We start from the raw sequence: 20,995 nt of genomic DNA on the forward strand, positions 1-20,995 counted from the left end.
TCAAAAAAATTAGTTTTATTCAAAAAAATTAGTTTTATTCAAAAAAATTAGTTTAATAAGTGACAGTTCATATACGTAATGTAAGATTTTCGGTGATCCCCGTGATAATAAGTTCCTTTGATTGATATTTTCCTAATAACTTATTCTTCTTTATCCTTGTGCTTTTTTGTTAAATAGTTTCCTGAAAAAATTTCTGATATAACTGCTGTTTTTATTTTCCACATTATTTTTTGAAAAAAAAAATACATAAATAGATATCAACCGCTATTTATTGGTTCAACACTGAAAAAGATTTTTGGGAATGTTAAGTTGAATCAAAACGAAAAAAACAATAGTAAGCGTTCTCGGGTTACCAAGTTGAGAAACAGAGGATTATTGTAATTTGAGTTCTGGTGAATATGTAGGATTTTTTCGTTTCTGTTTCACCAATATACATTACGTCTGAAGCTTGATATTGATTTCACTGGACTTTCATTTGAAAAAATCTGATTTAATTAAATGTACGATGATAGTTAAATATACATTATCAGTAATAGTTAAATCGAACAAACAATAAGTTAGTGAAACATACTTTTTTTTTAATTGCTTTTTTTCTCATTTTCAGTTCGTCTACAACGCCTAAAATTGTTTTTAATTGAAAATGAAATTATCAAATCCTTTTCATTAATACGAAACAAGCTGCCAGTTCATGTGTCATGGTTTCAACAGTCCAATGACAATGTTGGGTTGGCAAAGAAACGGAAATTTGATGAAAGGAAAACAGTTTGTTTCTTACGGAACAAAATGTGCATTAATAAGACAAAAACGCAAAACAACTGAACATGTTTCAAGAAGCTACCTTGTTAGTTTCATCACAGGGAAAAAAATATGGAATGTTCTTTTACGGTCCTTCAAACAAGTCCAGTTTAACTCATTGGTTTCCACTAGTTTACTGAGAATATCACAATGAATAATATAAACAAAATAAAAGATTTGTAATGAGGTGTGAAAAAATATACTATTTCCGATTTTCTCAACAATCTCTACAGCCGCTTTACCAAATATGTTATATACATAACAATGCTTGGCTCCGCTAGCATGTCTTTTGAAGAAGGAGTGGTCAGGTTTGAATTAGTACGGACAAGTTGTAGAACAAACAAAGTGTAATACAGTTACGATTTTGGCAAGGAGGAAATTAATATTTCGTATTTGATCACAATTTTTGTGAACGTTCAAATTTACTCTGTTTCACGAAACTGTGATCTTTCTTTCATTATTTCCGACAGCAATGGGTGTCATATACTTTCATGAGTAATAGAATAGAGTCATAAATTCATAGATACATTGGTACCGCCTTGACAGTTAGCTCATATTACGAGAAGTTCTCGAACTGTTAGGAATTGATTAGTTGACTTTTTTTTAGGAAACTGATACTATTTTTCGAATAAAAAACAAACAAACCTGGAAACGGAAAATATATATGTTTGCGCATAAAGCTGATTGAAATTAGAGATAGTCACATCGGTTTATTGAAAAATTGGAGATGTTGTTTTGAATGATTATTTCAACAAAAATTGTAACAGCACATTTTTCAAAAATCTTCTCAGTTTCACGAAACTGTGATCTTCTTTTCATTATTGACGACCACAATTTTTTTCCCGCACCGATGAAAAACTGTTTCTCGTCTATTCATGTTCCTTAGAATTAATTATTACCATCGATGAGATCAGACCTTTTCTCAAGCCAGTATATATTGCGCAAACAGGTATTGCGCAACTAAAAAAAGATTGTAACAGAAAAGGGCAGCTGTGGGAAGAAAAAAGCTAGTCGGTGAGAAATGTTAGGAAAATGAGTAGAGGGAGTGGAGATAATGAGATCGTTAGAAAATAAAATGGAGAGAAAAAATGCAATAGCTGATAACAACACAGACAAGTTAAACACCAAGTTATCAAGAAAAACTGAAACAGCAAAACAACTGAATATTTTTCATGTTTCAAGAAGCTAACTTGTTTGTTTCACCACTGACAAAAAACAATGAAGTTGAAATTGTCCATTAACGACTCTCAAGACCTTCCCTTTCACTCTCCTATCGGTACGTCAATCATAATTAGTCCCTGTTTCATTACTTTATCGAATATCAATTCACAAATATGTAAAGTGATACCGGCTTGACACATACCCAGACTTATGAGAAGTTCTCAAACTACTGGGATTAGATTAGTTGGTTTTTTTTGGAGAACTGGTACTATTTATTCGAATAAAAAGCAAGAACCCCTTTTACCTGAAATCGGAAAATATATCTTTGAGCATAAGGCTGATTGAAATTATCGATAGATGTGAGATTTTATCCAAGAATTAATAATGTTGTTTCGAATGGCTTGTCACTATCAATGCAAATCGTATCGGCACAATCTTCAAAAATATTTTCGAGTATCGAAAACAAACGGTTTCTCGTCTATTCATGTTCATTATAATTAATTTTTACCATCAATGAGACCAGACCTATTCTCATGCCAACAGGTAGATCGTTAGAAAATAAAATCGAGAGAATTTGGAAAGTAAATGAAAATGATTTAAAGAGTATTATTCAGTTATCCAAAATCTTTCCATAGTCTTATTATCAGTCCCATATCGTTTCCTCTTGATAATTCCTCTGTGAAACATTAGTTTCAAAAAATGTCTGCAGTCTTCCAACATTATTCGGGTTGTCGTTAAGGGGAATGAAGACAACAAATATTATCTTAAAAAATTACTGTCACATAAAATTTTTGAATCTTTACTTTAAATTTTACAGTCGTTGATCTTGATCTCTTATTATCAAAACAATCTTAAACCATTTCTACCAACACGGAACAGAGAAAAAATGTGGTTGGCGTTGAAGTAGCACAGAAAACAATTTCGATGAACATTCTGTTTTAAACTGTCTTCAGTTAACTTTCAGTAATTTTCAGAAGTTGGGATAATTTCTGACACAATAATAAAGAGAATAATCGAAGATTTCGACTGTGGAATTCTTTTTTTACAACTATAATACAACTGCAACAACTTCGAAAAAATAAAGTCTGAGTGAGGAATGTTTCTTCAATTAAAGCTGTTTATGTATACAAAAATATCGATTCTGTTTCAGCTTGAGGGTTTCAAGTTACCAATGATAGTCGAAAAAGTCCTTTTGTTGTACTACGAACTTATTCTCTTTTGTTTTTTTCTGCAAAGTCATCATACTTTGAAACTCAAAATTTGACTCACAAGCTAATTTTCCTTTTTTGTAGCCCAACACTGTATAAGCAAACTTGTCGCGGGCCGGGCAGGAACGAAATTTGACTAGATTGTTTATAAGAAGGCGTGCAGATACAGATAAAATAGGCTGGCATAACGTATAAGATTGGCTGACAACGTGAAGGATGAAGGCGACAATAATGAGCAACAAAAAAGAGAACCGTTAGTTATTGATTTTTTATTTGCAGCTGTTTCAATAACAATTTAAAATTCTAGCATTTGAAACTCAAATAATGATCCCGACAATTCAACAGGTTAGTTGGTTAGTATATGTAACAAAACAAAAATGTTACATGACGGAACAATCCAAATATATCTCGTGTTCATCTGGAAATTGAGAAGACTACCCGTGTCTTCAGATGTCCAGAACCTCAACCAACGACGCTACAGTTAAATAAATTTCAGTTTCAATTTCAGCATGAAGCTAGTTTCAAATGCCAAAATTATTGATTTCCCGGATACAATCCATCTCAATCACATGTTCACTTTTCTCCCTCAGCCCACTTATCAGGACTAAGGCTTCCACTCGGTCCAATTTTTGACCGACCTGACCGACCGATCGTCGACCTACGCAATTTTTTTTATGTCTGCATGCGCCATATTCGACGACAATTAAAAAAAAGAAATCGGCTGAAAACTGGCATTTTCCCGGAAAAGAATTACAAAAATGAATTAAACCAGGAATAATTTGAACAGAATTATGTAGTATTCCAAACATTTTATGAAACCAATTAGTTCAATTTTTAATGAGCACAGGTTTCTTATTTCGATTTTAAAAAATCACTCAAAATTCGTCAAATTTTTCATAGTGAATCATGTCTTGACATCACTATCAGCTCACTTTTCACGAATTGAATTTCAGAAAATTCTGAAATTTGTGAAAAAAATTAAATTTAAACTTTCGCCGATAAATACACAAACACTTCACGCACAAAGGTCGGCTCGGTCGATCGGCAGTCGGTCGGGTCGGCGGTCGGTCGGCGGTCGGACCAAACCCGACTGGGCCGAATGGAAGCCTTAATCAAGACTACACAAATACTGGAACGGCATGAATAAAGACTAATCAATTTCACACTGAACTCAAATCTACTATAGAAATGCTGATACTGGGTGTCGTGCTTCATGATATATTTTTTGGTGTACGTAGTAAATTCTCTCTATGAAATAGTTACGTACCTGATTTTCCCAGTTGACCAAGTTCAGGAATGGAATAATTTTTTACTGTAATGATATAATTGTAAAAGCGACCTCGGAGTATATTCAATTATGGAGTCATGAATTGTTTTAAATTCAATTTCCAGCCAGTCAGATTTTTTTCCGTTTCTCATGCATCAGATAACATGTTGTATGAGACTTGAGGGTACTATTAAAACATTTTTCTCTGAACCCATTAACGCGAAAATAAACAGCTGAATTATCTTATCAATTTTTCCCAACTAACCCATTTCTTTCACGAAAACCGAAATGACCCTTGAACAATTAGTCAGATAAGAAAAAAACCACGAGAAAGACTCTCTCCTTCTCTCCTTATCTCTCCTTCTCAATCGTTTTCCCAGTACTGATGATTGTCGATAACACAAGTGTATAGGTCATTCTAACAATCTATTCCTCTCCATTTCTTGTCATGTATTCGCGTTGTATTGGTCGTCAAAAACGTACATTCTCAAAGTTTCTTCGTATTTCTACTCAAGTCAAAGAAGCATTGGCTAATGGAGAAGGTGTTGTGGCACTGGAGAGTACGGTTATAACTCATGGGCTACCGTATCCGCATAATTTGAGGTAGGTGGTTCCGCAAATTTAGTAGTAAAGAAATATTATTTGACTGTTCTGAATTATACGAAACAGATAAAAATCAATATTTCATTTTAGAAAATTGCACTTATCACAGACTGAGTTTTTCCCGCCCCAGATTTTGAAAAACATGATTCCTTTAACTTTAAATATTTTTGTGTTTCAACGACAATACTTTAATTCTTGATCTGGCATCAGTTCTACCTGAACTCATTTTAATTCGAATTTTCAGCACCGCCAGAAGTTTGGAGCAGAAAGTAAGAGCATCTGGGAGCCAACCGGCAACAATTGCATTATTCGATGGAAAGGTAATAGTATTGACTGCGATAATAACCTGTTTGTGGAATTCTCACAATTTTTTCTGTTTTCATCTAAACAGTAAAATGTGAGTCGGCCCGAAGTTCAGTGCGAGTAAAAAAAAATTTTTAGAATTATTTTTTCACTTTTGTCAATGAAAGCGTAAATGTTATACTTTCATTAGATGGGGATTGAAGAGTCATTGGAACAGAAAATAATAAGAGACAGATAAGAGTAAGAATAAGAGAGTAAGGTATTAGCAGTCCACCCCTTGTACAACTGCGCCCCGAGAGAGTATCGGCGAGAGACACAGATTTTTTTTCTCGCGCCTTCACAGATTTTCACGGTTTTCGATTTATTTTTGCATTTTTCACAACCTGTGAAAATCTGTATCGGTGCGAGAAAAAAACTCTGCGTCTCTCGCCGATACTCTCTCGCTCAATTCATCAATCTCTACTTAAATAATTTCAGATCCATGTCGGTTTAGACGATGAGAAACTGGAAAAGCTTGCATCATGTCAAAATGCTGTGAAAGTTTCCACTAGAGACATTGCCAAAACTCTTATAAGGGTAACCCAACCCCCAACACTACTTCATTTTTTACAATTTGATTTCAGAAAGAAGTCGGTGGGACTACTGTAGCGTCCACCATGAAAATCGCGCATGCTGCGGGAATCAGTGTTTTCGCCACAGGCGGCATAGGCGGAGTTCATCGCGGTGCTGATCAAAGTAAGCTTTATTTTCAGATTCCCATTTTCAGATTCATTCAATTTTTCCAGCATTCGACATTTCGGCGGATCTCCAAGAGCTTTCGAAAACTCCAGTCTGTGTAGTGTGTTCCGGTGTGAAGAGTATTTTAGATATCCCAAAAACAGTGGAGTACCTGGAGACGCATTCTGTGAACTGTGTGGTTTATGGAGAAGAAAACGTGTTTCCCAGTTTTTTCACCAGAAAATCAGATAGAAAGGCTCAATTCAATACGCAAAGGTTAGAGGAAGTTGTGGAGTTGATAAGTAAGTTGCGTCTTCATTGAGATCACTAACAGTATATTCCCAATCGGATACTTATCAATTTCCAGAAACATCAAAATCATTGGGACTTCCTTATGGTACAGTACTGGCATGTCCGATTCCAGAAAAGTATGCAGCTGATGGCGATGTTATACAGAAGGCGATCGATCAAGCAGTCAGGGAAGCGATGTGAGTTTTTTGGTATTTGGGGGAATACTGTAGGAAATAATAGGCCAGAAATTTCAGTAATATTCATGTTTCACGAAACTAACCTAAATTAAGTTTTTTTCTTGCTGTTATTACCTTGTCGATTGTTATCACCGCAGTTTTCTCCACCGCACCTTACCGAAACTAATAAAATGAAAATTCAAAGTCGTTGTTCACAATGTGTGGCGACAATACCTGTCAGACGAGATTATTATCTCGAATTTTCTAAAAAAAAACCAAAACAATAAAATACTTGAAACTATTTCTGTGCCACGTCTAACAGAAATCTTTCTCAATTTCCATATTTCACTTTTATTCCACTCAAAAAGGCATATTTTTCCAGAGATCAAAACATAGCATCCCAAAGCGTCACTCCTTTCATTCTTGCTCGAGTCAATGAACTCACTCAAGGAGCTTCAATGGCAACAAGTAAGAGCAGACTCGTTTCTATTCATTTATTTTCATTTTCAGACATTGCCCTTCTTGAAAACAATGCTTCTATCGCCGGAAGGTTAGCTGCGAAATTATGCGACAGACGTCCAATAGCCATCTCTCAAATGAAGAAGAATTCGTCGATTCCGATTAAACCGAAAGTTGTGAGTTCCTCTATATTCTTAAAAAAAAAACGAAAAAAATTTGTTCAGGTGTCAATCGGAGCAGCAATCGTAGATTTCGAAGCAATCACAAGTGAAGATGTGAAGGACGATGGAGGTTCGTATAACGGACATATAGTTCAAAGAATGGGCGGAGTCGCCAGGAATCATGCGGAGGCGTTGGGGAGGTGAGTCATGACTGGAAATTGTTTGTTATGAAAGAATATGTCATTATTATAAAAATTTCCACTCGCCTTTGAGATCTATCTGAAGCCGTTTTTTTTTGAAAAAATTGCAATTGTTACTGTTTCATCACTACTTATTCGTTTTTAAAAAAACCAATATGCTCTAATATGTCTTTTCCAGCCTTGGTTGCGACTCTATCTTTATCTCCGCCATCGGTGACGATTCGAATGGTCAATTCTTCCGACAGAACAGTAAAAAAATGGTAAGAGCTCACCCCCATCTACCCCAATTTCTCAAGTTTTAAGGACATAACTCGTGTCAAAGTGATAACCAATAAGCCTACTTGCACCTATCTGGCAGTGAATGTTCGTGGAAATGTCAAGTATGGAATAGTGACTAGTGAGCCGCTGTTGAGAACTCTGACTCCTGCATTGGTAGGTTTTTATTGTTACAGTGAATGAAACCAATAACATTTCAAATTCAGATCGAAAAGAATGAAGACGCTCTGGAAACTTCTGACTTCATACTTCTCGATTCAAATCTTCCGGTGCCCTTGATGACGAGAGTGTTGGAGATTGCAAAGAAACATGAGAAACAAGGTACCGTTTCAATTGGGTCATATTAGTTTGATAGTCTTAATTATTTTGTTTGAAGAAATTTGAAAAATAAAGCATTTCTTTCCAGTCTGGCTCGAACCAACCGACATTGACAAAGTGAAAAAGGTGTTTGCCACTGGGCTAGTCGACGCAGTGACAGCCACGTCACCAAATGCGAACGAGTTTCTGGAATGGGCGAAACTGTGTCAAGTAGCTGTAGATCCGTCAGTTGTGAATTCAGCGGATAGTGTACTTGAATTGATAGAGAAGGAGAAGACACGACTTCTTCTGAATACCTCTTTGTTTGTGGTGACGCTGTCGAATAAGGGATCGGCAGTAGTTTATAGGTAATTATAATAGGAAAAGTAGTGCAGTTGATGACGTGAAATTTTAGAAACAACTTGGGTCAACTGGAGTTCCAATCCCTCCCTCCACCTATTCAAATGGATAAAATTGTTTCTGTTTCAGGAGCTGGTGATAGGTAAGAAGTTAATTTGAAAAGTAATATGTCGCGATTGCCCATCGACCATCAACCTTCAATTTTTCAGTTTTAACAGTGGAGTTATCGCTGGATTGACACATAACAAGACAGTAGTTGAATCGTTGAGGATTGGTCAAGAATGTGCTCGACTCACTCTTCAGACATCACTGGCCACTTCGGAAGCGATCAATTCACAAATGTTGAAATAAACTGAAATCCAAATCTTACCCGATTCTACATTGTATTTCACAAAGGTTACTGTCGATAATTATAGTCTGAAACATACAATTTATAAGAAATGTTATAGTCTATTATAAACATTTTTTCCAGTTTTCTGGTTTCGATGGGAATACGAGATCGAAGATATTTTCACCGGTTCAATATTTATATGAAAACTCGCTATAATTAATGTGACCGATAAAGTGTTTCCTACTATGAACACAGCTCTCGTCGATCTCGACTATTTGATCTACACCTCCTATCTTTGGATAGCCTTTGGCAATCTCTCCACACACTTCTCGAAAGAGATTTTTCCAGTCACAAACCGTATTGGAGGAAACATTCAGATCTTTCTCGATTTGAGTACTTTGAAATTGATTTACCCAACAGATCATCAGTTTGAACACTTTCTTTAACGACAAATTTAAATTCTCGAACCAGCCTCCGGTTCTGTTTAGTAACTAGCCTCGAAGCTCAATTCCGAAGAAAACGACGATAATTTCGAGAGCGCCATTTTACAAACCAATTCGTAATGACAAGTAATATTTGTAAATGTTCTAATAGTCCATTTTGAAAAATGAACCATTTCACATGGGAATTCTGGAATTACAATCCCTCCCTCCACCCATTCAAATGAATAAAATTGTTTCTGTTTCAGGAGCTGGTGATAGGTAAGAACCTAATTTCGAATGTAATCAGCGTGTATTGAATCCATCTACTTTTCAGTTTCAACAGTGGAGTGATCGCTGGATTAACACACAACAAGACAGTGGTTGAATCTTTGAGAATTGGTCAAGAATGTGCTCGACTCACTCTTCAGACGACACTGGCCATTTCTGAAGCGATCAATTCACAAATGTTGAAATAAACTGAATTCCAAATCTTAGCCGATTCTACATTGTATTTCACAAAGTTTATTGTCAATAATTAAAGTCTGATACATACAATTTATAAGAAATGCTGTCATCTTTTAAAAACAGTTTTTTCCAGTTTCCTTTCTTCGATCTTTTTTTATTTTTTAATTAATCGAGTTTTTCTCTGATAGATTGTTAGTTAAATGATCTGATAAAATATATCTTGTTCGAGAAACTGATAAATTCTATCAAAAATTGATTCATTTTGTTCTAGTTGCTAAAGTCACATGAATCATCACTTTTGATGACAAAAATGTTAAAAAAGATAAAAATCTACTTCAGCTGCAAAATATTCACTGTTTCGCAAGTGTATTTTTTCATTCACTTATTTTCACGGATTTGATTTTTCGTCCAAAGATGTACATACCTCAAAACAGCAAAAAGACTTGTGCAACCAGGTCAGTTGGCACTCAAACTGTCACATCACCAGAGATCAATATCAGTTCCAGAAATAGACGTAACTGTGTCAACTAGCTGATAGGGACTAAAAAAAAACATCTTCTGAACAAGTGAACAAGTACTTGCTTGTGGTGGCGTAGTGTTAGAAAATTTTTAGTTTCAATAAATACACGATTCCCGTGGAAGTCGGTGTGGTTTTCAATTCTGTGCGCGTTATTAGTTTTTAAATATACTGTAAGCCCATTCGGAGTTCAACCGAAAATAATTACTTTGTTCGAAGGAAAAAATATGCTTCGACAGGAATGACTGTAAAACAAAATGACTTTCTGAATTTAGGTTCATGAAACAGAAAAATTTTCAAAACTTTCATGCTTCGGTAATTTACAATTTTTGATCTCAGGAAAACAGATGTGATTCATAAAAATACAGTTTCTGTTTTTCATGTTATTTTGAGACGTAACACATGTAACTCCAATCGTATAGTGTGTGTTTGACAGTTCCTATGAGAATATAAGTTTTGTGATTCATAATGATTTTCTGTTACAAAAAGGGCAGTTAGTTTTCCAGATTGCTGCAAATATGATCTTTCCTTTTATTTAATTGGAAATGTTTTTAATCGAAATACAAAGTATCGCAATCTCATAGAAATCCTAACGTGAGAAAACTCGTCTTTGAAGTATTGTCTGTAAATCAAAAAAACAATAAAAACTTGAGCCAACGTCAGTATTCCAGTCTCCCCCTCTCCCAATACAAGTGAAAAAAAGTTTCTGTTTCGACAGCTAGTGATAGGCGGTAAATTATTTCAAAGGTAATAGTTCATCTATTGTGATTCTATCCAGACCGAGCTGACCGAGGTGTGCATATACGCGTACAGTGTTTGCGGACACCAGTACTAACATCTAGAAAGCAATGCTAGTTTGTCTTCATCTTGTTAGATACGTCAATTGTTAAACCGCAAAATTCTGAATAGTTATACTGTTTCATCTTATTGGATAAAAGAGGCTTTCATCATATGTACATACATACATTCGAACAGTTTGATTAGCTCGAATCGGTAGTCCCGTTTTATAATTAAAAAAAAGATATTCAAAAGTTTCTTAAAGTCAACAATTTCATTTCAACAAGAAAAAAAAACTACAACAAATAAAACAAAAAAACAACAATTAATTTGAGTAGGTATTCTCATTCTCCTACTCTTTTCCGGTTCCATCCATTGTGAGTGTCGTCGAGGTCTGTGGAAGATCAACCGATCCGTTGATATCCTGGAGCTCCCTCTCAAATGCAGAATACTTCATTTGATGGAAGATCTTAGCCGTTTCTTTCATTCTCATGGAATCCCTTATGGCTTGCAAGAAAAGGAGTCCAACGAAACACCAGACGAGAATAAGGAAGAGCACTAATAAAATGAGTACAGCCGAGACGAGGGTGAAGTTTTCACGTGGATTCTTGTTCTTCACCACGTCGAAAGCAATGAAACCAGTGGAGTTTGGGGAAGAGATAGTGAGGTTGAACCTGAAATTATTAAAATAAATTTCAGATTTTAAAAAAAGTGAGGAACCTACATCCACTTCCAGGGCTCCCCGTCACAGTACAGAAAATTGAGTCGGTAGAGATGATCCAAGAGCTCTCCACGGAATAAAAGTGGAGTATCTTTTTTCATATCAAAGATTCGATCGTCCACTCCGCATTTTCCAAATTTGACTTCCACTGTTTCGGAGACAATGGCTATCAGGGTGGTGATCCGGCGGTCAATGAGCGCTGAAATTATTATTTTTTAAAGGAAACTGCCTGAGCGACTAACCTTTTCTAAGCAAATTCTTCATTGAGATCATTCCACTGTACAAATTGGTGAATTGAATGGAAGTGGTCTGCTTTGGTGAGGGATCGTGAGGAGTGAAGGTAGACTCTGAGAAAGAAAAGTATCCGGATGTCCCTTTGTACCCAAAGTTGACTTCAAGTGAAAGTCTGAAAAAATTTTATTCACATTTCTTCAAAAATCTAAAGAAACTCACTCATGAGGTCCCTTTAAGCACGGTTTATTGGCTTCATTCAGAAAAAATTCCAGCCATGGAACATCGATATAAAGTGTGTTGTTATAGAAGCCGGATGACTTGGCTAACACGATGTTCCTGCATTTTTTGATCGCGAATTTGATTGGTTCGGTCGCATGGATATCCAGTTTGATGAAAGATTTTAACTCCAGAGCTGTAAATTTTATAATCACGAAACTCCATATGCATGAATAGTTCCTACCTTTCTCGGCAACTTGTGCGAGATCCAAATCCCATTCGATGGAGCCAATTGAATCGGTGAACTCAAATTTGAGTGACTTGATGCGGTGGATTTCAGGCAAGGGGACTGACTTTTTGATGGCGGATGGAGTAACAGTGGAGATCAAAGTCAGAGTAAGGGAGAACAGATAGAAGGTAAGATCTTTGTACTTCATCATGGTTGGATGGAATGGTCCAAGATTTAGAGGTTACTCTAAAAAAAACTAAACTGCAAAGCAACACTCTAAAGGAGTAAAAAAGACATTGAAATAGAATAAATGAGAGGGAGAGAGTAAATTCAAATCAAACCGAAGAGGGGGGAATATAAGAGAGAGGAGTCGCCAGGAGAGTGACTAATCAAAAAGAGCGGCGATGGTGAAGTGGAAAGATGATGAGGTGTTGAGAGAGTGAGTGAAGTCTGGTAGAGGGGGAGAAGGCAAAATTTAAATTTGTTAGAAAATGAGAAGAGATGAACACCATGGGAAAGAACACGAATTAAAATTCAATATCATGCAGGAATGAAAGGGATCAGTAAAACATAAATCTCGTTTAACATTTTTTTTCAGTTTCATTGCAGACATTTATCACATGCAACTGCATCAAAGCGATTGCTCTGATATTGGCCGTTTTTAACTTTTCGAAAAATGAGAAAACTACAAAACGGAGTCAAAAAGAACCGTAATCACCTTTCAAACAATAGTATTGAAACACAAAATGTTTTTTTTATTCAGCTTAGAATTAAAATGTTTTTCATTGGAATTTTTCATTAACAATTCCAAACTTGAGTTTAGATATGAGTAGTATACAGAGACAATTAGGAACACAAATAAAGCACAGGGGGCGGAGCTTAGCTAAGCTAAGCCCCGCCCCCTGTGCTTTATTTGTGTTCCTAATTGTCTCTGTGAGAATACATAATCAACCCATCAAATCAGAAAGTGATTAACTGATAAATTTAAAATTAATGATAAGAGTGATTAGGCATCAATGAAAATGCTCAGGGATCAGAGTATGGTGGGTTAAATGATGAAATGATAAGGTTATTACTGATAAGGTGATTACTGATAAAATGATAACTGATACAGTGATTACGGTAAAGCGGTTATCAAAACTACATTGCTCAAATTCCCAAAAAAGTGATTACTGATAAAGTGATAACTGATAAGGTGATAACTAGTGATACAGTGATTACGGTAAAGTGGTTATCGAAACTACATTGCTCAAATTCCCAAAAAAGTGATTACTGATAAAGTGATAACTGATAAGGTGATAACCAGTGATAAGATGATTGCGGTCAAGTGGTTATCAGAACTACATTGCTCAATTTCCCAAAAAAGTGATTACTGATAAAGTGATAACTGATAAGGTGATAACCAGTGATAAGATGATTGCGGTCAAGTGGTTATCAGAACTACATTGCTCAATTTCCCAAAAAAGTGATTACTGATAAAGTGATAACTGATAAGGTGATAACCAGTGATAAGATGATTGCGGTCAAGTGGTTATCAGAACTACATTGCTCAATTTCCCAAAAAAGTGATTACTGATAAAGTGATAACTGATAAGGTGATAACCAGTGATAAGATGATTGCGGTCAAGTGGTTATCAGAACTACATTGCTCAATTTCCCAAAAAAGTGATTACTGATAAAGTGATAACTGATAAGGTGATAAATGATATGATGACAACCGCTAGGTGATTACTCTTTCAAATTGGGGGATAACTGATATGATTTAAAAAAGAAAAAAAATCCAGAGCGAAAAAAAAACCGCAGCTCGCTAGCCTGCATAATGACAAGAATGAGCTAATTTGGAAAATCAGACTATTATGTACCCTATTTTTTCTCTAAACTCTCTTCTCTCTCACTGAACTAGGTCATTGACTTTTTTTTTCAAAAGTCAACTTTTCCTTTGACACATCCTCCTTTAATCATGTTCTTGTGTATTTCAAGGTTCATTCCATGTGTGAACATTTTCCGGCAACGGATATTTTATCTTCAACCCTGATTATTCCTATTTTACTGTTTTTTTCATATTTTTTTTTTCAATGCCATTAATCAAAAATCCTTTTTCACTATAAAAGTACGGAAATCGTCCCTCCGGTCATTATGTCGCGTTTTCGTATACCGCGTTCACCGTTTTGGCTCTCTCCATGCAAAGATGATGTGCGTTTATTTTCAATATAGTTTCATTATTATTCTTTGTAATTTCAGGAAATTGACTTTTTTCTCAAAGATGCTATAACTCATAATGGACATCATTTGGAAAACTTGAGTCCGTCCATCACTGAGAAGTATACGTCGTTTTTGAATCAGCCTAAAATTTTGCATGTATGGGATACAATAACTTACGAAACCGTTCCACTACCGATTATAATACAGTGAGTTGCCTTTTTTTTAATTACGTCAACTTTTCGATTTACAGCGATTACATTGCAACGTATACAAGAATGTTAAATAATAGAAGAAGTGTAGCAGAAGTGTATCTGGAAGACTATGGCTACACCCTAACATTTCCATTCTCTCCAGTAATAGCGGATGTTCTAGGTCGTTACCACCCAATAGAAGTGTGTGCAGTTCGTATTCAAAACCCTTCAGTAAACTCTGACATTGATTAATAGCTCTTTTCTAGTTGTGGGCGGAGCCTAAATTATGTATATAAACTTGAATAAATGAACAAAACCTCATTATGATTTCCCGCTTTGAGTCTTTCCTTGACCAAAACTTTCCCAATTGGAAATCTTTATCCGATGTTGTTCTCAACCAAATTCTGGATGATTTTGTCGGAAGTATTCATCTACGAATTCGGCATCGTCGCTGTACCATTTATGGAGTTCCACAGATTTCAAGAAAGTAAGCTTCATAATGATTATTTTTTCTCTAAAACTATTTTCAGCCCCAAACACGAGTATTGGTGGTCAAACGGTCATTTAGTGAGTATAGCCAGCTACTTAAAACGAGAATGGGCAGTCCAATCCAACCACCCATCAGGGCCATATGTTTATATCAAAAAAGATGAAAACAGTTTGTATCCAATCGATTTGGTTCATCACATTGAGGCAGAGACAGATGAAGAAATAAAAGAACGACAACAGTTGGAAAAGAAGGAGAGATGGGATGCATTGATATCTGTGTCAAAACAAATTACCGTTCTAGGAAGAAAACATGGATATGTTAAAGATTTAAACTTCAAGAATGAACTCTCCAAAAAAGTTGAAAAATTAGCTCGGCGAATGATTGGAATCACCCTCAACTCTTAAATGACACATGTTCTGTTTTTTTTATTCATTAATTTTTCAAATAAATCATTTAATTAAAAATAACCTATACAACAGTATCAATAATTGGATTTCTCTGGTAATCTAGACCAATAATCTGATCAAATTCTGCATAAACAATACAATAAATGCCACCAGAAGGGGTGGGTTTGTTAAAATTTAGGCGAATTGATAAATTTGTCGGCCTGACTAGATCAAAAAGGTTGGTATCTTGAGGCACAGGACTTAGTTCAAAACCAAATATCGTGAAGCCTTTAGATTTAAATTGATCAAAACTGATCGAATTACAACTAGTGTTGTTCCGCGTATGACCGAGAGCTTCTTGTAACATAAGATATGGCTCTGCACACTTTCCGTTTCCGAAATCCAAGTTCATTGGTCTACCAGGAAGAGTGACACCGCAATAATCAATATGAACATCTCTAAGGTCGAACGGTTGGAAATTGAATGGTGATTTATTATAGTGGCCATTATATGCTTCCCCAGAAACTAGACCCATGAATATCCGTCGAGGCATTTTGCTAGTGTACAAGGTCGTTGCCGGTGAATCCAACCGGCTTGATTCAATAAAAAAGGATCGTACTTGAGGACTAATTAATGGATACTGAAAAAGTTTATGCTCCATCAGAGCAGTTTCCATTTCATTGGCCAATCCATCAGCTAGATCCATTTCGTTAACAATACAGTAAACTTCTTCAATTTCAAATTTGTACTTTACACCAGAGTCTTCATAATTGTCAATCAAAAACTCGTCCGAATTTGGATAAGCTGTCAATTTCATGTTACAGTTGTTTAGCAAGACACGTGGTTGATTAGTCAAATCAATTGAAATATTGGCTGCTACTTGCATTTTCTTTCCGTCTTTGACCCAAGTAGACCTGCTTTTAAATGCAGAATCGTCTTTATTGTCGATTACGGAATCAGGAGAATACCCAGAAATTGAAAGAGTAGAACTCTTTTGTTCATTGCTGTACATTAGCAAGTTTTCAAAATAACTCTTGTACGCATAGTTAACAGAATTATGGTATACTAGTTGGGAGTTGATGTGCACGGAAAAGTTTTTCACAATAGAATGGGCTATATTGTTTACTGGTGCATAGAGTTTTGTATCAGTTACTGGTTTTCCAGCAGCATCAGTAATTTTGAAAGTAAAAACCATCCAAGTCTTTTTCAAGTTTAAATAACTACGAGAGTTTGCAGTTAAAATAAATTCCCAGGGTCCATTTTTCAAAAAGGCATTGTGCAAAGCTGTAAAAGATATAAATAATTTGGAAAATAGGAATCAAAACTTACGAATGATTTTGTTCCGACTTGAAAGAACTGCAGTTTGGGTTGCAGGCATTGTAGTGAAATCAAGATCGTCAATAATAGCATCTTGGGATTTAGCGTCGAGTCTACTAAGCATTTAGAAATTTTGTTCGTCTACTCTTGACAAAGGGGGGTTTAAGGACTTTGACATTTGCTTTTATACGTTTCCGAGGTCCGAGTCCGGTAACATTTTTTATGACAGCTCTACCACGTTTTTTCAAACTAGAGATTGGAGATTCACCAGAAGCAATATCATTAATCACCTGATTTCCAGAATGAGTCAGTTGTTGTCCTAGGAATGAATTTAGAAATGAAGGAAGAGCACTTATTGCACTTGTCAAGATTCCGCCTAAACCGTAACCTCTTCGACCTCCTCTTTGGTAGCGAACCCCTAGGAAAGGTCCGTTTCCGGGTACATTTTTTCGAATTAATCGTTTGAAATCAATTTTGGACAAATCTATAGGTACAGGCGCCATGTATAAAATGGAACGAAAATACGTCTATTTATAGCAAAATGTGGAGCTACGAAATTGATCAAATCCTCTTCAACGATCGATTTAGCAAAAAATGGTACAAGGGTACTGTAATGGCGGACAAACTACCAAAGAAACGACCTCGTTTCAAAAAATTTGGCTTCATTGTTAATACCGACCCTTCAAATGAACCTGGGCGTCACTGGCAGAGTATTTTTGTGAACGGAAACACATGTTTCTTTTTTTGTTCTCTCGCAGAACCTCCAAATGTTTATATCCAAAGATTTCTACGACTTTTCCCTCGGGTTATTCAAAACCCGATTCGTCATCAAAGTCTATCGGCTGTCACGTGTGGAGGGTATTGCATCTTCATACAGGCAATGATGTCAAGAGGGGTGCGATTTGAGACTCTGTGTGAGATTTTTATCAAGATGGTCAACGATGATTTATTTATTGTCAATTATCTAAAAGATGCATATAATTATTTTATTTAAATAAACTAAGCAATTTTTCGAAAATGTAATGTTATAATAGTACTACCCCAATTAAAATGAATCCGGTCACCAAATTCAGAAAGTATTTGGACTTTGATAGAATCAATGGTCCCGTTCATTAAAGGTAGATAACGAGGGACTGGGAATGTATGTTGCACCATTTCGCCATATTTTCCTTTACATGGGATTACAGTTAGAAGAGAACTTTTAGAGTTTCCAACAATAGTTTGATCTACAACATCGCAATATACATACAATGTACTGATATTACCAAAAAAGTCAATACTACTAGAAGCTGTTTCGTTATTTTTCACAATACAATTGTGAAAACCTAAGAAATATGCACACTCCTTATCAAACTCAATGAACAAAACATTGGGATCTTCAAATTGAACCTTCAAAACATCATTTTCCACTTTGAAATTGATTAAATTTCCGATAAAAGGGACATTTTTTGGCTTCATTGCATTCCGTAGGCTTGTCAATTCATCTAGTCTAGATTCCTCAATGGCTCCAATAAGTTTTTTGTATTCATATTTCGAGTTGTTAATCAATTGACTTTTCAATGCATCAATTGCTTTTTTTACCACTGACGAATCTTCCTTTTCAGATAGTGCTTTCAAGAATGCAGATTGGTCGTCAGACATTTTACTCACAATACTATTCAAAGCGTTTGAGTTATTGACATTTTGAAATGTTTCTAGGAAGGCCGTTTGATTATCCGTCATTTTCCTAATTGCTTCTTGAAGACTCGAATCTACCCCATGTAGTTTTTCCAACTCGACAAAATGTTTTTCAAGTATTTTTTTCAAAACATCATTTCCATCCTCTTTTTTCTCGTCATTTTCTTTCACACCACCTGTCTCCGCGCTCTTAAGCGCTTCAACTATTTGATCTCGTTCTTCCTTTTCCCATATTGTTAGCAAGATAAACGTAAGGAGGAATGCAAGTATCTCGGAATCTGTTTGACCTCCTTTAAGAGCCTTTACAAGTGAATTCGCATCAGAAGTGTTATCAGAATCCCTCTCGGGACCATCTTCAGAACCTTGTTCACCACCTGTGAGAGCTCCTACAAGTGGCTTATCATGTGGAGTATCTTCAGAATTTCCAGAACTCGTTTTTGGTTCACTTGTAGAATCTTGGGTTTGAGCATCTGTATTTTCAGGACCTTGCTTGCCACTTTTGAGAGTTCCTACAAGTACCTCATCATGTGAAGTGTTATCAGAACTCGTTTCAGAATCCTTCTCAGGACTTTTATCTGGGGCGCTACCACCTGTGAGAGCTCCTACAAGTACCTCATCATGTGAAACCTTATCAGAATTTGTAGAATCCTTCCCAGGACTTTTATCTGGGGCGCTTCCACCTGTGAGAGCCCCTACAAGTGCCTCAGCATGTCCTGCATCTGTTACATTTCTTCTTTTTCGTGGATTACCATTCAAAACTGACAAAACTTGTTCTACCGTCTTGTACTGATTTGCAGGGAAATTGAAATAAACTGGTTGACGTGCATCTTTGAAATGAATGTAACATTTTAAAACTTTGTTAACATTTTTGTAAGAATATGGGTAAATTATGTCAGTTGCACCTACCACCCATTTGTCCTTTTCCAAGTTTAAAACTTGAGGTAGTCTAGTGGTATAAACCGAAAGTGTGTTTGAAAAAGATGGAGTTTCCGTAGAAGAAGGTAATGTTAAATAAAAGTCTTCCATTTTGGAATTTCAGTCAATTCTTGGCCTTTTATACACTATAAAAGCCATCGCAACTCGTTAATTTTTAAAAATGATGTATTTACTTTTTCTCCCACTCGTCACATGCGTCTCAATTTTCACAAAAACTGAACCATCTATTGAATTTGATTTATTCAATGTACCGATAGAGACAAACTTTTTTGGACACTTTGAAGGGTACAATATGTTTGGTAAACCTAAACTTGTGCATTTCCATCAGTTTGAAGACACACTTGTCGATAACAGGTCCCAGACTTATAAAATCAATAAAAATTGTACATTTGATGTGATTGGAGATCAAGAACTTTTAATGCACTGTTTTGGACGTTTGTTAAAAAATACTAGAAATGAGACACATCTTTTGGACATTTATTCAGACTTGTTCACTTTTGACCATGTACACCGTCAAATTTATCTATGGAGAGACCCGTATATTTATAAATTAGAAGCCGGAGACTCAAATCCTAGTTGGAGGGTAGAAAGTTTACAGGATTTTAACGTAGTAAGCGGATTGTTGACAATACTTTTTACAAATGGAACAATTGTTCATAATGATTCAGTGTTGACAAGTGTAAATCCCAAATTATACACCAGGTTACCCATTTTTGCCGCGCCAGATTTTGAATATACTCGGCCAGATTCTAGTATAAAATACCTGACATTTTTTATATTTGGTTCACTAATCATTCTAATGCTTGAAAAATGTGGAGCCCGTTTACGTCCTCCTCAGAAAACAACACTCATTCGATTGACCACGATCAAGGAACCTTCCCATCCATCATCACTATAAATATCGTCTTCACAATCACAATTTTCATTACCATCTGCCCATGTTTGATCAAAAAACTAAGATGACGCCTTTTCAATTTCGCTTCCCCTCCCAAACCACAGTTATTGGTGCTACTCAGTCTGGAAAAACTAGTCTAGTGCGAAAAATTTTGGAAAATTTAGACTCGAGTTTTTCTACAAATATCGATAACATTTTTTGGTTTTATGGTGTTGACAATGATGGAATACCAAGACATTTGCCACAAATTACTTGCATTGAAGGTATACCAGATGTTGAATTTTTGAAACAACATCGTTTCAAAAACAACATTATTGTTATGGATGATTTGATGAATATTTTTGCGAGAGATAAGAAATCTCTTCATCTTTTAAATGATTTATTCTGCGTCTACGCTCACCACTACAATTGTGCAATTTTCAACCTCGTACAGTCTGCGTTTGCTCTCCCTCCGACTACGAGAAATAACTCTACATATCTAATTCTAATGCGAAATCTCTCTGATGCTTCACAAATTAAAAATTTACTAATACAACAATTTGGAGAAAAGTGGAGGGGAGCACTGAAAGCATATCAATCAGTCATGAGTAAACCTTACAACGCAATGATGATAAACAATGATCCTAATGCAGATCCATGTTTTAGAATAATGGAAGATTTTTTACACGAGTTCCCAATAGTATATAAGTAGTTTTAACATGTAAATTTCCAAATG

General features: G+C 35.7%; 5 protein-coding genes across 5 annotated transcripts; 4 read left to right on the forward strand and 1 right to left on the reverse strand.

The window, feature by feature from the left end:
* Positions 1–4,879: 4,879 nt before the first annotated feature.
* On the forward strand, positions 4,880–8,625 carry GCK72_013022 (uncharacterized protein; the record flags this gene model as incomplete). Its single annotated transcript, XM_053729584.1, has 15 exons — positions 4,880–5,034; positions 5,279–5,354; positions 5,815–5,913; positions 5,961–6,072; positions 6,123–6,356; positions 6,422–6,542; positions 6,904–6,989; positions 7,032–7,156; positions 7,205–7,341; positions 7,520–7,601; positions 7,645–7,773; positions 7,824–7,938; positions 8,024–8,282; positions 8,330–8,416; positions 8,484–8,625. 15 exons carry the CDS (start codon positions 4,880–4,882, stop codon positions 8,623–8,625), a joined length of 1,959 nt encoding a protein of 652 aa, XP_053584356.1.
* Positions 8,626–9,226: 601 nt separating this feature from the next.
* On the forward strand, positions 9,227–9,503 carry GCK72_013023 (uncharacterized protein; the record flags this gene model as incomplete). The annotated part of the gene is made up of 2 exons (XM_053729585.1): positions 9,227–9,306; positions 9,362–9,503. The coding sequence occupies 2 exons, from the start codon at positions 9,227–9,229 to the stop codon at positions 9,501–9,503; spliced, it is 222 nt and encodes a 73-aa protein (XP_053584357.1).
* A 1,635-nt stretch (positions 9,504–11,138) lies between these two features.
* Positions 11,139–12,397, reverse strand: GCK72_013024 (uncharacterized protein; the record flags this gene model as incomplete). The annotated part of the gene is made up of 5 exons (XM_053729586.1): positions 11,139–11,460; positions 11,511–11,706; positions 11,750–11,913; positions 11,961–12,153; positions 12,202–12,397. 5 exons carry the CDS (start codon positions 12,395–12,397, stop codon positions 11,139–11,141), a joined length of 1,071 nt encoding a protein of 356 aa, XP_053584358.1.
* A 1,925-nt stretch (positions 12,398–14,322) lies between these two features.
* GCK72_013025 (uncharacterized protein) lies at positions 14,323–14,831 on the forward strand (the record flags this gene model as incomplete). The annotated part of the gene is made up of 3 exons (XM_003091454.2): positions 14,323–14,379; positions 14,428–14,594; positions 14,639–14,831. 3 exons carry the CDS (start codon positions 14,323–14,325, stop codon positions 14,829–14,831), a joined length of 417 nt encoding a protein of 138 aa, XP_003091502.2.
* A 71-nt stretch (positions 14,832–14,902) lies between these two features.
* Positions 14,903–15,473, forward strand: GCK72_013026 (uncharacterized protein; the record flags this gene model as incomplete). The annotated part of the gene is made up of 2 exons (XM_003097735.2): positions 14,903–15,066; positions 15,110–15,473. 2 exons carry the CDS (start codon positions 14,903–14,905, stop codon positions 15,471–15,473), a joined length of 528 nt encoding a protein of 175 aa, XP_003097783.2.
* Positions 15,474–20,995: the final 5,522 nt, after the last annotated feature.

This window comes from Caenorhabditis remanei, chromosome IV (assembly GCF_010183535.1).
Source record: "Caenorhabditis remanei strain PX506 chromosome IV, whole genome shotgun sequence".
NCBI lineage: Eukaryota > Metazoa > Nematoda > Chromadorea > Rhabditida > Rhabditidae > Caenorhabditis > Caenorhabditis remanei.